This window comes from Rhinatrema bivittatum, chromosome 18, assembly GCF_901001135.1.
Source record: "Rhinatrema bivittatum chromosome 18, aRhiBiv1.1, whole genome shotgun sequence".
NCBI classification, from domain to species: Eukaryota; Metazoa; Chordata; class Amphibia; order Gymnophiona; family Rhinatrematidae; genus Rhinatrema; species Rhinatrema bivittatum.
Window position 1 is genome coordinate 46951545 of NC_042632.1, and position 15689 is coordinate 46967233.

The window sequence follows — 15689 nt, forward strand, 5'->3', positions numbered from 1 at the left end:
ATTTTTTACTGGGTGACGAGCTTTCTTGAAATTTCAGACAGTGCTGCTAGACGTGCTTTTTGCTTATGGACTTGGCCATAGAAGCTGCCCTGTGTTTTTTCCCTTATGTCTGTGGATCAATACCCCAGACCATAGAAGTCGGGGCCCTCTTGATTGTTATCTGAATCCAAACGCCCCCTTTTCCCCCTTCCATTAAAGCAGGGAGCAATGGTTAAGTAGAGTGTAGTCTGGCTGAAAGGGTTAAGAGTTTGGCCATGGTCTAATGTACTTTTGCCTATGATTAACCAAGAAGCTCCAGGCTGAAGCTGTATCCCCTGAGCACTTTCTTTCTGGTTTACATTGGTTCTTAGTAATATAACAGAAGGCAGGTTAAATTTCTAATGCACATGGAGGTATGAAAAGAGCTTCCTAAACTAGGCTGTTCCAGAGAGTTTATACAGTGTGGTATTAGACTATGGCAAGCTTTGTTCACCGTAAAATAATATCCCAGGTATTATTCATGAATGCGTTACAGCACTGTAACTGGATCACGAGTCATTTCTCGCATTTGTGGCAGATAAACTCTTTGATGAATAAGATGGAATTGCAACACTATATATTTGCTATTAATTGTTCCCAGTGGAAGAGGTTATGCCCACATTTCATACTTTTACTGGAAAAAAATTGAAGTAAAAGGGCAGTGAATGTGAAAATAATAAAACCAAAGAGAGATTCTGCAAGATTCACACATGGTGGAATAGAGTTTCATGTAAGAGGAAACAGATGTTTTTATGTAACTTCTTTCCAACTGGAGCAGAGAACTGGGAGCCTACAAAGTAGTTGCTATGGGTCCACTCCAGTATAAATGAATAATAGACATACCACCATATCAGACTTTGGGGAAAGGGAAAGGAAAGGAAGCTTTTAGGTTAATTCATCAGATATACATCTGAAAAGGCAAAAGAATGCAGATGTTTCAAGCAAAAGAAAATTGCACATTCCTGATTAAATGTTTCCTGCTATTTAGTTCAAATGAGTGTTTCCCATAGAAAGCTATTTATTGTCATGGGGTTACCCAGCTAATTAGTGAATTGGTAGATACTTACGTATGTATAGAATTCATTTTCAAACAAGGAAAGGAAAGGAATTGAAAAAGTATGTCGACAGGTTTTACAACAGACTAAATGGTACAAGTTGTTCGATGATGGATGAATAGACAACAGCACCTGAAATTGATGTTTCCTGGAGTTACACTGTTGGTTAAGCACGCAAAAGAGCAAAATGTTGATAAATATTTGTATCTAATAGGTGCACAGATCTTGTTTATTACCTGCTGATCATCAGAAATTACATGTTTTACAATGTAAAGCAAACCTAATATACTGTAAGAATGTTTTATTTCTTTTCATTTTTATATGATGCCTTACCGCAAAGTAAGACAAACAAGAGTGTCTGCACAAATAAAACTGCAATATGAACTTCATATCACAAATTACTTTTGAGAAGGAGTCCGTTTTAAATTGGATTAGTGGGGTCCTGACACACTCTCTTGCTGGGACAGACCTTTTTAAAGAGCTTCTGGTCATACAATCTCTGTTCAAAGCAAAATGAAGGGACCAGCAGAGAAAGAACAGAAGGGCTAAGAACTCAGCAGCCGGATAAGAAAATTGCCATGCATGATCAGGCCCATTCCCAGTCTGAACTGACACAGGTCCTTATTCAGAAAAAGCATTTTTCCCATTCTGTGCTGAGAGAAAAAAAATGTTTATTGAATAAGACCCATAATTTCAACCTTTGAAAAAGATGTGTAGGTTGAGGCTTGTAAAGAATTAGGTGATGAATAATGCATAGGCTGAAGTTGTATTAGATAACTGAATATACTGTTGTTGTCCCAGAAAGTCTGTTGGCAAATCCAGATAAGGTTAGCTAAATAAGTGACAACTAGTATAACTTTTGATAAACATTGTATACAGCACAGAAGGGTATAGGCATGGCATGCTTGCAGGGAGCAGCACCTACAACCCTGCACGGAACCTGCACGGGAGTAAACTGCATGGCGCAGCAGTTACAACCCTGCACGGAACCTGCACGGGAGTAACTTGCATGGCACGGCAGTTACAACCCTGCACGGAACCTGCACAGGAGTAACCTGCATGGCGCGGCAGTTGCAACCCTGCACGGAACCTCACCGGAGTAACCTGCATGGCGTGGCAGTTACAACCCTGCACTGAACCTGCACGGGAGTAACCTGCATGGCGCGGCAGTTACAACCCTGCACCAAACCTGCATGGGAGTAACCTGCATGGTGCGGCAGTTACAATCCTGCACTGAACCTGCACAGGAGTAACCTGCATGGCGGGGCAGTTACAAACCCTGCACCGAACCTGCATGGGAGTAACCTGCATGGCACTGCAGTTACAATCCTGCACTGAACCTGCACAGGAGTAACCTGCATGGCGCAGCAGTTACAACCCTGCACGGAAAGTGCATGGGAGTAACTTGCACAGCGCAGCAGTTGCAACCTGCACGGGAGTAATCTGCATGGCGCGGCAGTTACAACCCTGCACCGAACCTGCACGGGAGTAACCTGCATGGGGCGGCAGTTACAACCCTGCACCGAACCTGCACCGGAGTAACCTACAATGCACAGCAGTTACAACCCCGCACCGAACCTGCACGGGAGTAACTTGCATGGCGCGGCAGTTACAACCCTGCACCGAACCTGCACCGGAGTAACCTGCAATGCACAGTAGTTACAACCCTGCACGGAACCTGCACGGGAGTAACCTGCATGGGGCGGCAGTTACAACCCTGTACCAAACCTGCACGGGAGTAATCTGCAAAGCTAAACATCAGCTGGATGGCCCTATACGGTCTTTATCTACAGCAATTTCCTTTGTTACTATGTCACAGTTTCCTATGAGAAGATCCAATAAAAAAAAAATCCAAAATGAATTATGTAATACATTTAAAGTGCAGAGTTAAATAACATATTTACTAGCCAGTTCAAAATATTCGTAAAAGTGAATTGCTTTCTTCAATTCTAGGAGGAAAGCTTTTGTCCTTCAAATTCACACTGGGCGCCCGATTCCTTCCTGCTTTCCAATAATAATAATAATAACAACATAATCCTAAATTCGCCGTTCCCATGCAAGCCCTCTGCTCGGAGCCTGCCTCCCCTCCCCTGCGCGTCGTCCCCTTGCTATGCATATTAATGAGCGTGCACCGGGGGCAGCCAGGGCGGTTTTAAAGGAGGACCCAGAAGAGCTGCGCCGGGAGAGCTGGCAGGGAGGAGCAGAGAAGCGCCTGGGAGCCCCGCGCCGGTGAACCTCAGCTGCCACGGGAGGAAGCCATGAGGCCTGCGCTGGTCGCCCTGCTTCTGCTGGGCATCGCCCTCTGCTCGCTCAGCGTGGACGGTGAGCTCGCCTTCCGTCCACTTTCTTTGCCTAATGCGCCCGACGGGCAAGCGCTGCTGCAGCGGGGGGGGGGGGGCTTGCAACCCCAGCACGCCTCCCCAAGGCTGGCGAATGGGAGTTGCAGTAAAACGCAGGTGCATGCGAGTCCCCCCACCGGGCAGCTGGAAAGGGACTTTGCAAAAAGTGGGATTTGGCGCAGCTCAACTGTGTTCGTTGCTTGTAAGGGGCTATTTTTAAAAAATGTAGCACATCTGAAGTCGATTCAATCGCAGGCTGTTTGCTTAAAAAGAGAAACTTCTCTAGCAGGTTTGAGCAGGCTAAAGGGGTCGTTTCGTTTGCTCGTTTTCTTTCTTTGCCGGTTCTTAAATACTTTTGCAGCTTATATGTCAGGACAGGTGGGGCTCAGTTTAAATGTGAGCGCATGAACGCGTTTGCAGTCGGTGGTCTGTGGTCGCTGACGAACAGGACGCTCTGTGATCTCTCTCCCTGCAGGGTCCAAATGCAAGTGCTCACGAAAGGGACCCAAGATCAGGTTTTCGGACGTGCAGAAGCTGGAGATCAAGCCGAAGTACCCCCACTGCGAGGAAAAACTGATCATGTACGTAAGCCTCCTTCTTGACCTTCGGGGACCTCTCCGGCCAGCCTCCTGCAAGGCGTTTCGTCCGCCCCCCCCCCCCCCTCCCCATTCCTTTCGTTTTGCTGCACGAGCAGCCGCCTGGCCCCAGAATTTGTCACGGGGGTGACCCATTTTTTTACTGTCCCACAGCACAAGCAGGCAGCCGATTAATCAAACAAGGGCGCCCAGGACCAAAGCTGTCCACAAGAAGAATTGCGTGTGCAGTTCCGAGCTTCCACTGCAATATTTGAGAGAGAGCGAGGGGGGAACGCGTACGAAACTAATCGCTCTGTCCTCTGCCCGTAGCCATCCGGAAGGCAGATGAGACGCCGGGTTCTCTCCCGTGCTTTCCCGTAGCGCTAGGGGTTCAGATGGACTTTGCACAGGAGCTTTTCAGGTCTTCCGAGGTTTTCAGGCAAAAATTTTTTGGTTTTTTTGGGGGGGTTTTTTGTACCCCAGGGACGCGTGAAGGCTCGGAGAGAGACCTCTGTTTGTAAGTTTGACCAGTGGGCAATAGTTGGCGAGAGAAGGGGGGGGTGGGGAAGAGAGAGAGAGGAATTTCCGTAAATATTTGATTAACTCAACAGCTAAGGCATATTTAACCCTTGAGGTTCTGTTCAAGAAGGAGATTTTCTGATTTCTTCCCAGGGAAGGTGAGCGATGCAGCCATCCTTAGAGCCAAGGTTTCGGTGCCCATTCTGGCAAAATTCTTGTGCAGTTAGGAATTAGTGTAGAAAGTCACTCAGACCTTGGGTTTTTATCTTATGTGATAATATAGAATGATTTCCAAGATAAACAAAAGACAGACCAATTAGGCAGGTGCTATAATGTCATCTCAGTTCTAATTAATACATGTTTGTAATATTACATAGTATAAATTCTATTTAACTTATTGAATGTTTGGGACTTGACCAAGGTGACTGTCTATTCATATCTAGCCTAGAGTTTAAGAAACCCTGTTTACGGGAAACAAACTTATTTACCAATCATATGCAAACTGGGCAACCCAAATTTGCAGAGGAAAGCTGAGTGGCATATTTTTCCCGTTGGCTTACTCCCATATGTACTAAGAATTTAAATCGATTGCTGAGCGCCAAAATGTTTTGGTTTAGACAGAGAGCACGGAGGGCTAGAAGGACTTAGTGATGGTATGGAAGTGTAGAAGCAAGGGTACTTCCTGTGTGAAACAGCACAAAAGAAAGTGCCCTAACTTGAATCGAAGAACATCTGCAGCGCGTCTCTAAAACAGCTGTTTTCATCCTGAATAATTCTACCATGATGGTTTTCAAAACTGAGACCAAAAATGTTATTGATGAATGCGTTTTCCAGAGTAAAAGAGATCAAAAACACACATTGTGGCGTAGAGAACAAACCGTGCTCTCTTTCTGAAAGGACAAAATGAAATGCAGGCTTTCTCAAGGTAGCCTTTTTACTTTGATCATTTGTTCTTGTGGGAGTAAAGTTTCAAAAGGATTTTGTGCATAAAAATAGCATATCCATGGGTAAGTAGCATGTACTGGTGATAGGATATTTTATTAATGTCAAGAGTACGGACATATTTTCCAGTGCACGTGCGTACATTTTACTGTCCTTCAGAGAAACATGGGGGTGACCTGCATGGCGCAGCAGATACTACCATAAGAAGCTTTCTGGGCAGACTGGATACTTTTCTGCTGTGATTACTGTGTTACTGGCAGAAAAAAAAGGGGCAGGCTAGGAGCATTCTGGATGTGCTTCAGAAGTACACACAGCAGGTGCTATTTTGTATTATGAGATAATATGCACCACGTTACCAAACTTCTTTGTACCCTTTTGCAACTGCTCATTGACTGGTGCAAGTGAAATCAAACTTGCAAGCTGGCTGTAGTTATTGGCTGGGAGGTCTGCGTGAACTGGTGGGGGTTCAGGGTGAACTGGAGATGGACTGGGTGAATTGGCCGTGGTATCAGTGAACTGCTGATTTTAAGTACATGCACAAGTATTTTCAAAGGAGGGTAATTAAAAGTATTTTCAAAGGAGGTAATTAAAAAAATGATTAGTTTTGTTCAATGTTCTATGTAAAATTACCCCGGTCTAACTTCCCAGACCAGGGCAACTTTTTCGTTACTTGTAAACCGGATTGATTTGTATTGCATACAGGAATTCCGGTATATAAAAATTAAAAATAAAATAAATAATTTTCAAAAAGAGTTGCACGCATAAATGTAACATTATTATAGCAATTTTCAAAAGCCATTTACTCAAGTAAAGTGCACTTACGTGAGTAAATCCTATGGACAATTCAATGGCATATATTATAGCAATTTTCTAAAGTCCACTTACTCAAGTAAAGTGCATTTACTTGAGTGAAACCCAGTTTTACCAGACTAAATGCTTTTTAAAATCAGGCCCTATATGTGCCCCTTTTATAAATTACCTGTCTTTGCATATAAATTAGGGTTATTTCACATATAGGTGTGTAAGAAAAATAACATGTAGCATACACACATTTGTTTATAAAATAGGTAGAGAAAGTATGCACCACCTTTTTTTTTTTTTTTTGCATTGGAAATATTTGGCACAGAACTACACATGATGTTATAAACACTGCAGCTCCTGCCACACAGTTTATAAAAAAAAAACTGGCATTCATCTCAGCGCATCCACTTAAATGCTGACAGGTTTGCAAGCTACTCTCCTGTTTTTGTAAGTGCACCATTTTGCTAGTTCACCTACTTGAAGTTATAGATGGCTCAATTATCACAAAATAAGTGTGCAAATCCTTGAGATAAGTGTAACTCAGCCAAGTACCTGACTTTAAGATTAGGATGAAATCTAGATTATTGACAGATAGTGCTTGCTGGTTTAAGCTCCTCTTTATCTCTGTTTTTGTCTGAGTATTTAACACATATTAGTCATCTTATCCATTGTTAGTTTTTGTTTAATTGAAGCTGGAATCCATGTTCAGGCAATCCAAGAGTAATAGTTGAGCCAACAAGCCTGAAAGATTTAAAAACACTTTGTATGTTTCATCACTTAAAACCATAAAGGTTAACCAAGTGTGATGTAGTGCTCTTTGCTTGTCCCATGGTAATGGTTTACCTTATATTTCAGTGTAACCATGCAGACAGTGTCACGATTTAGAGGCCAGCAATACTGCTTGCATCCGAAACTCCACAGTACCAAGAAATTACTCAAATGGTACGCCTTATTGAAGGAGAAACGCAGGTAAGGTGTTAACCTGTGACACAGCCCTGAGGCGCACTGCATAACCTGGTGAAAGGTCATGTAGAAAATAATGGTAGATAAGGGCCAGTTGCTCCATCCAGCCTGACCATTTGTGCCACTGTACTATGGTATTTTTATTTTTTATTTTTTTTTGAACTTTTATATACCGACATTCATGTGCAAACAGTACATATCATATCGGTTTACAGCGAAACAGGGAAGTATAAAACGAGAGCCTTACATCGAACAGGGTTACAGGAACTGGGATCAAATAAACAAGTAAAATTAGTATGAACTTCCTGATATAAATCAACCTTAAATTGAACAAGGTAATAGGAGCTGGGGTCAAGAGTAAACAAAAGAGTATGAGCCTTAAGATACTATGATACTTGGGAGAGAAAGTGAATAGGAAGGAAAAAAAACGTAGCTAAAAGAAACAAAACCAGAACTGTGGGGAAAAAAGGTGAGAGGTTTGGAGGTCTTACTTGCTCTGTGGTCTTTTTAGCCCCTCTCCCCATCTCTCTCCTCATGCATACCTGGATTCTGTCATTGTTCCTCTGCTGGACGTCTGTTCTAGGTGTCCACCACCACCACCACGTCTGAAGGAGAGGCCTAAGTGCCCTGAAGAGCACATGAACAGAGACATCATTAGATAATTCTTACATTGGTCCAATTAAAGGCATCGCCACCTGCAAAGAACCTATGACCTTGTAACAAAAACGTTCCTTCTGCTACGCACCTTCATTTATTTTGTGAATCAGAGAAGAAAATGATTGAGCAGAATGGATGGGCCAATTGGCCTTTACCCGCTCTCAGTTGCTATTTATATTGGCTCGTTAATTGAGATTGATATGGTGTATAATTCCCGAGAATTGGTTTGAGGAGAGAAATGGGGTTTTTTTTACACCAAATCAGAAAATCAATTAAGCAAACCTAGGCAGTTGTATTTTAGAGCATCATAATTTTAACCTTCTCCCTCCACATTGATGAATTTTAAAAACTGCCTCAATGGTGTTTTCAGATTTCTATATAAGCAGAGTGCAGTGATCTAATTCTCTATCTTTTACCAGTCACATTCATGCCCTGCCTATCTGAGGAATATATTAGCTTGAAGGCAGTCAGCTCTGATTAGATAATGATATTTCAAAACATGGCGTAGCCCTTTACTAACAGGTTTACTTGCGTGCAATGTGATTTTCCCTGCGGGCCTTTTTACAAGCTAAGCCATCAACCTCAAAGTGCAAACTTGTCAGTGGTAGGATTCTTTGTAGTGTAAATTGTTACATGCCTACATTTTTTTTCTTGAGAGTAGGTATTAGCCTAAGATCAAAGCATTTATTTTCATCTGGAACAGATCCCTATGCAAACCACTGCCAACCTGATTGCAAAACATTAGCTCTTTGCCACTCAGGAATGAGTGTCTAAACATCTTATTGTGTATTGGTTCCCCTGTAACCTAAACAAGTGATTATGGTGTGCTCCATTTGTTAGAGACCATAAAAGGTTCCTAATCAACTATATGCTTTTAGCCAGCATTGTAGGGCATGAATCAGAAATAAAAATTAAGTTATGCCATCTTTCAGAAGCCTAGGAACTTTGTGATTATACAATATCAAATGGTCTATCATCAATTGCTACCATGCCCTCTCTCTTCCATCCACTCAGCCCCATACTTCCACCCTAATAGCACAGATTGCAAGTGCAGTAAGGTCAAAAAATGGCATCCCACAGAAGGGGAGTCTCTGAAAAGTTATTTTTCAAAGGGGTTCATCCAGGGAGCTAGGAGTTAAGATCATAAGAAATGCCATGTGTCCAAGGTCCATCCTGCCTCCAACAGTGACCAAGCCAAATCACTAGGGGTGTGCATTCGTTTGCAACGTATTGGCAATCCACAATGTATATGCCATATTCGTTGTATTTGTGGGGGTCACGAAACGTACGGCGAACCCCCATGAATACAACGTATAACAAACGAATAAACCCCCACCCTCCTGACACCCCCCCAAGACTTGCCAAAAGTCCCTGGTGGACCAGCGGGGGGTCCTGGGGCGATCTCCTGCACTCGGGCTGTCGGCTGCCAGTATTCAAAATGGCGCCGGCCGTCCATTGCTCCTACCATGTGACAGGGGCCGACCAATGGCACGGATACCCTGTCACATGGTAAGGGCAAAGGGCCATCGGCGCCATTTTGATTAGTGGAAGCCGACAGCCCGAGAGCGGGAGATCACTCCCGGGACCCCCACTGGCCACCAGGAACTTTAAAAAAGTTTTTGGGGGGTCGGGAGGGTGGGGGAAGCTAAAGGATGTGTTTTAAGGGGTCGGGGTGGGTTTAGGGGTTGTTTTTGTGTGCCATTTCTCCCGCCCTCCCCCAAAACGATAAGAGAACCCCACGAACAATTTCGTGGGGTTTTCCTATCTGTTTCGGGGAGCCCCCGATTTCTGACGAGTTTGAAAGTATTGTACGATATTTTCAATCGTCAGAAAAACGATTCACATCCCTATTAGCCACCACTCAAAAGGAACATCGGGACATACCCTTCGAGGCCCTATACTACCAGGCTTAGGACTTAAAGAGCCTGCTGCAGCCCATGGTGCTCCTTCTTCCAGATTTGTAAAATCGGTTGGATCTATAGAAAGACTCCTCTTCTTCCAAACATCCACCATCCTGCTGCCCCCTGAGGTAGCCAAAGGTGGAGAATGTTTTTAAAAATCCAGTCGGTTGGTTCTGCCCCAATCCCATAATGAGATGCCCACCACCACTCCACCCCTCAGCCCACTTTGGAAGTCCCCTCCCAGTCCCCGCTGAGCTTACTATTATCCCTTATGGTCTAGTGTACAAGAGCAAAGTGTTCTCCATGTTCTAGGGCCAATGCCTTTTTCAAATGGTGCTGGCCGGCCTTGGATTACCCCTATATCCCTGTAACATTTTCAAATTGGCATCAGCCCCAGAATACACAGGGCATGCCAGCCCTCTATTTGGGGGATCAGAGGGAACAGGGCCCTCGCAGGGGCCAGAGGGGGTTCTGGGGTTTGTTTGTTTTTATTGAGACAAAGAGAAAGGGTTTTGAGACAGGGGCAGGGCTAACTTTTCAACTGTTCTTTTACATTTGTAACCTTTGGTCATCTCTGAGTGATGGCGGAGGGGTGGTGGATGAGGTGATCTCTATAGACTTCCAATGATTTCACAAATCCAGTGGGGGACTTACCAGGGGGTGACATCAGCTCCTTTTAAAAATGGCAGTCCTGGGATGTGGGGCCATCCTTGCACAATCATCTAATCTGTGCTATTTTTCCTTTCCATGGAAAATACCAAGGCTTAGTAAATAGAGCCCTAAGTAAGTACCTAAGGCAATGGGAAATTGTGACTTGCCCAAGATCACAAGGAGTATTGGTGGAAGCAGTGGGATTTGAAACTTGATTTTGCTGTTTCTAGCCTGTTGCTATAGCTATTAGGTCAGTGTCACATTTTGGGGTAGATTTTAAAAGATTGCTCTCGGGCGTACATGTGCGCCCGCTACCCGGCACGTGCACATGCACACCCGATTTTATAACTTGTGCACACAGGCACGCGCAAGTTATAAAATCAGGGGTCGGCACGCGCAAAGGGTTGCACAATTGTGCAACTTGTGCGCTCCGAGCCGCGCTGCCTTCCCCCATTCCCTTTCCCCTAACCTGACCTTTCCACCCCTTCCCCTAACCCCCCTCAAAGATTTTGTTTTACATTTTGCGCCTGCCTAAATGGGCACTAATAGCTATTTTACCAGGTCATTCATCAAAATGTGTTGGCACCAGGTAATTATAATCTTGCTTTTCTTAGAAAATGCAATAGGGAAATCCAGAATAAGTCCCAGCATGCAATGGGGTAAAACCAGGACTGGATCAACCTGTCCTGAAAATCAGGAGCCTGTTGGGCTGAACGCACTGAATTTTGTATAATAAATAGGTTATCTGCAAGTACGAAGTAGTAATTTATACATTTAATTCTTGATATTTGTTACAAATGGAAAGCCTTGGAACACCAGATTGCCAACCAGTTCTCAGCAGGCAGATGCATAGATAGATCAGCATTCCACTTCTCTATCAAGGAACTACGCGTTTCGTCAGCAGTAGTCTTGTCTGTTAAATAATCATACCTTTTTGATATGAACTTTTTTTAAAAAAAGGTTTCAATAAAAGCTGTTGAAATGCATCTTTGCCTCTTAGGAGAGTCATTTTTCCCCCTACATAGACTATATCTTTGTGAAACTGTAAATAAAGAAAGCGAGTGTCAGCTGGAATGCCATATATTTGTCTATGGTCCTCAAATTAATTTAAAAAAAGAGGTCGACTTCCATATTTGACCTAAAAATTGTAGACGTTTAATTTTCCAGCTATCCACATCCAACGATGTGATTGCGCCGGATAACAATGGATTATGAACCAGGGGAGACAGTGGTGCACTCTTTGTGGAAATGAAAACCCTGAAAATGTTGGGGGCTTTCAGAGACACCAAGGATTCGTTTCAGCTTGAAATGAACTGAATGCAAAAGGTCTTTTTTTTGTTTTAGAATGCACATTTGTTTCAAATGAATGCCCATCCCTGCCAGGGATACGACCTGCCCCATGAAGACTTAATAAATAGGGTGAAAGGGGGATGACGGGGGGACGCAATGGAGGATCTGGGAGGGTGTTGGGGGTTTCTTTGTGCTGAGAGAGCAGGGACCCCCAACAATGTTTTTGTTTTGATTTTTGTTTAAAATTTCATTTTTCGTTTTTTCATTTCAAACAAAACATGAAATGTAAAACTGAATAAAATGAATGACTGTACACACCCTTCTTACTAAAAAGTAGTTTCAATGAAAAACAGAGCATTCTCTCACGGTTTTAAGGCCTTCATCAGCTCACATTCATCAGTCTGGGGTTTAAAGTTTGGTACTGGAAAGTTTTAAAAAGCTCACGTGATGTTAATTAAGAAGAAACAAGGGTATGTGACTAATGAAAGATTGATATAGAAACATGGAAACAGAAGATGCAGATAAAGACTGCGAGGCCCATCTGGTTCACCCACTTTCCAACCTTGTTGCATTATTGCTGACTCTACTTGATATCTGGCTTAACCCTCACTTCCTTACCACTAAAGATCCGCTAATGATCCAAACAGGAGCTGTTTTACTGAAGAAAACACAATTGAGGAAGGAATTAATACCTATTTACTAATAAACCTATCCTCTTCATGTGACCGATCTATTTGGACACTTCTCAATGCCCTTCAAATGCGTTTTGAAAGAGTAAAAGCCATAGTTTTGCTTTAAAAAAAAAAAAAAAAGGTGGGGTGGTTATTCAGCATGCAGCCTAAAAGAGAAGAAAAGCTAGATTGGCTACTGTTGAGGGGGCCACTCTAAAAATGGCTGCCTTGAGTTGCACTCAGAGCCCAGCATCACATGAAAAGCACGGGCTGGGTAATCATTCCTTGGGAAGAGACCAAACAGCTGGCACAGAGTTGGGGATCCCCTTCCCAAGTCCTAGTAGGAGAGAGAGAGAAAGCAATCAGCACTGGTTTAGAAACCCCTTTCTTGGGCTCTGAGTGGAAGGAACAAGTCAACAGAGATCCAATTCCAGTCATAAAACTATCACAGCTTGCTACAGGACACAGATCTCTATACTTGCAGAATGGAGCTTTTTCATCTACTGCTGGCAGCATTGTGTGTGTGCTATAAGTTTATGTGCACATTTTTATGTACAGGCCTCTATGTACAGGTATGCTTTCCTATTTTGTAGGTAATTTTCTAAGGCATTTCCATTTACTCACCCGATAATAAATGCATAAAAGTACATGCATATGTGCCTCAGTTTAGTTCACTTGGAGTGAGTGGAGGCAGAATTGGGAGGGGGTGTACATAACGGGCATACTTTTCCATTTTCCAAAGTATGCGTACACATTTTCCCAAACATTTTTCCACGCACATAAGAACAGGTGTAAGCATGTGTGGGTAAATTTGGTGGGGTAATTTGTGCATGCAAGAAGTTCACCTTAAACTGGTGCAACGTATGTGCCAATTTTTCTATGCAGGATGTTACACAATTACCCCTAAAACGGGCTAGGTTAGCTCCGGTGGTGATTTGAAAAGGAAAGATAATATCTGCTGTATCTCTTACTTGCATTGTCAAACATAATGAAACTATTTAATTTGAATACATTCTTTGTCGGTTTTTTCCTATTTTACAGAGTTTACACAGAATAAAAAAAGCAAGGACAAAAGAGGATACAGATGGCAGCCTTTAATGGATGGACTTTACAGAAAATGACTTCTCTTTTTCAGACATAAGACATATGCTAATGTAAAGCACTTTTTACGGAGGGTCAGTTTTTACATTTTATAGCCAAGGATTTTAGAGTTCATAACAGTTTCATATGTTCAGGGTTGTTCTATTGTCTGTTTAGTGCTGGAAAGACATATGCTATTCATTAACATGATGCTTTGTGTGTATGTGTCATACATTACCTGCAATGCATATGGGCTTCATAAGCTCATTATGGGGAAAAAAAAAACATTTTTAGAGGTATTGTCAAATAGTGTTCCTTTCTTTCTGATTGCTCTCTAGAGTAAAGTCCTAGCACCATCATGAACTCAAAACTCATGACGATTCAAACATCTAAAGCAAGCTGATGTTCTATACTACAAGCAGTGCTATAGGTTGTTGTGATGTGGTCATATACTATTGCATAACTATAATCAATGAGATCCTATTAATTATCATCATAACATGGAACACCAGGATTATCCAGCCTCTCTCTATCATGCACTCTCCTTCACAACAATGAACGCCAATGTATTCGCTCAACAATGCAATACAGACACACAGCTTGGTATCAAGGACCACAGCTTTGTTAATGTGGATATAAACATGTGACAATTCCTGAGCCAGCTAGACAGTGTAAAAGGCATCCCCCTCTTCTCCCAACACATGGACAACCCACCACAGACCAGCAAAATAGGTTGTGCCACAGACCAGTCTATCCTTCAGGCATTGTCATCCAGGCCCCTGCCAAGTCCCAGCTGGGGCCCTCTTCAGGTGGATGCACCCCGTCACACCAATGCCACCATCATCCATTGTGACAGTTCCTCTTCTTTTCCCACCCCAGTTGCCCCAGAAGTTCATCAGAGTCTTCCAGTGTTGTCCACTGCTGGCCTGGCATGACGGATACATACTGTCCTGATCAAGTACCCACCCAACCCTTTTCAAGCTGTGACATAAAAAATATAACTGTATAGAAATTGATAATGAGGTGGTAGGTGGAGGAGTGGCTTCTATTTCTATCAAAAAAATTTTTTTTTTTTTGTGAAAAGCATTAAGCAAGTAAAATAAATATAAAATCTGAATTTATTTCTAGTGTCCCAGGGATGCCTTGCAGTACTTAAAAAAGCAATAATACTGATTCATTACTTTTTGTAGTTCTTTTATTGTTAATCAGTGCGTTCCTGTTTTATAAAAAGAAAATCCTAATATGTTATCTTTGTAAATACAACATGATGAGAAGTCACCATAAACATTTTCTGTAATTATTATATATGTTGCTAAATTATCATGTATTTAAATGTTTGAAATATTTAGAAAGTTTGCATGCAGATTTCATATTTCTTTTTATGACAAATGGAAAAATAAGCAATAAAATATGTTTAAAAAAGAAATGTATGAAGCCACTGTTATTGTTAAAAAAAAAAAAAGTGACATAAATATAGGGGTAGATTTTTAAAGCCCCGTCGATTTTATAATCTGCGCACATGTGTGCGGCGGCGCATGCAGGGGGGGCTTATGCGATTTTTGCATGGCGACGCATCCCGGCCTTCCCCAGTTCTCTAACCCCCCCCCCCCCTTTATCTAACCTCCCTTTCCCTTCCCCTCTCCTCTCCACCCCTTAAAACCTACCTTTTTTCTTGTTTTCTTTTTTTGCAACTTGCTTCAGCTCCTGAGCCGGGACAGAGAACAATGGTGCTGTCCTGGCCTGCCCCCCCCCCAACTCCTCCCCCCCAGAACACGCCCCCTGCTCCACTCTTCCAAGAAGCCTGGCACTTGAGCGCGTACCGGCCTTTACGCGCGTGGCCGGGCCTCTTGGAAAATTCGCCCGGTGCTTGCAAGGCCCGGCCACGCGTGTAAAGGCCGGAATTTACGTGCGCCGTGCATTAAAAATCTGCCCGATACACTGCGGCACTAATATATACAGCCTTTCACCTCTTTGACTGAAAATTATTCCCACCTGGTGAGATGTGATATGAGTTAATGGTTTCATTCAAATTCCTAGAGGGCTAGTGTCCATATTGTTATGTCTGACCTTTTTTAATCTTGTCATACTGGGTTAAACCAAAGGTCCATCAAGCCCTAGTATGCTGTTTCCAACAATAGCCAATCAAGGTCACAAGTACCTGGCAGGATCCCGAGGGGTAGAGAGATTCCAAGCTGCTTATCCCACTAGATTTCTGCAACTCTACCTT

The 15689-nt window shown here is 42.9% G+C and overlaps 1 protein-coding gene across 1 annotated transcript; it reads left to right on the forward strand.

Annotated features, from left to right (window-relative positions):
• The first annotated feature begins 3218 nt into the window (after positions 1-3218).
• On the forward strand, positions 3219-14685 carry CXCL14 (C-X-C motif chemokine ligand 14). Its single transcript, XM_029583804.1, has 4 exons — positions 3219-3395; positions 3888-3993; positions 7105-7218; positions 13424-14685. The coding sequence occupies exons 1-4, from the start codon at positions 3332-3334 to the stop codon at positions 13437-13439; spliced, it is 300 nt and encodes a 99-aa protein (XP_029439664.1). The 5' UTR covers positions 3219-3331; the 3' UTR covers positions 13440-14685.
• Positions 14686-15689: the final 1004 nt, after the last annotated feature.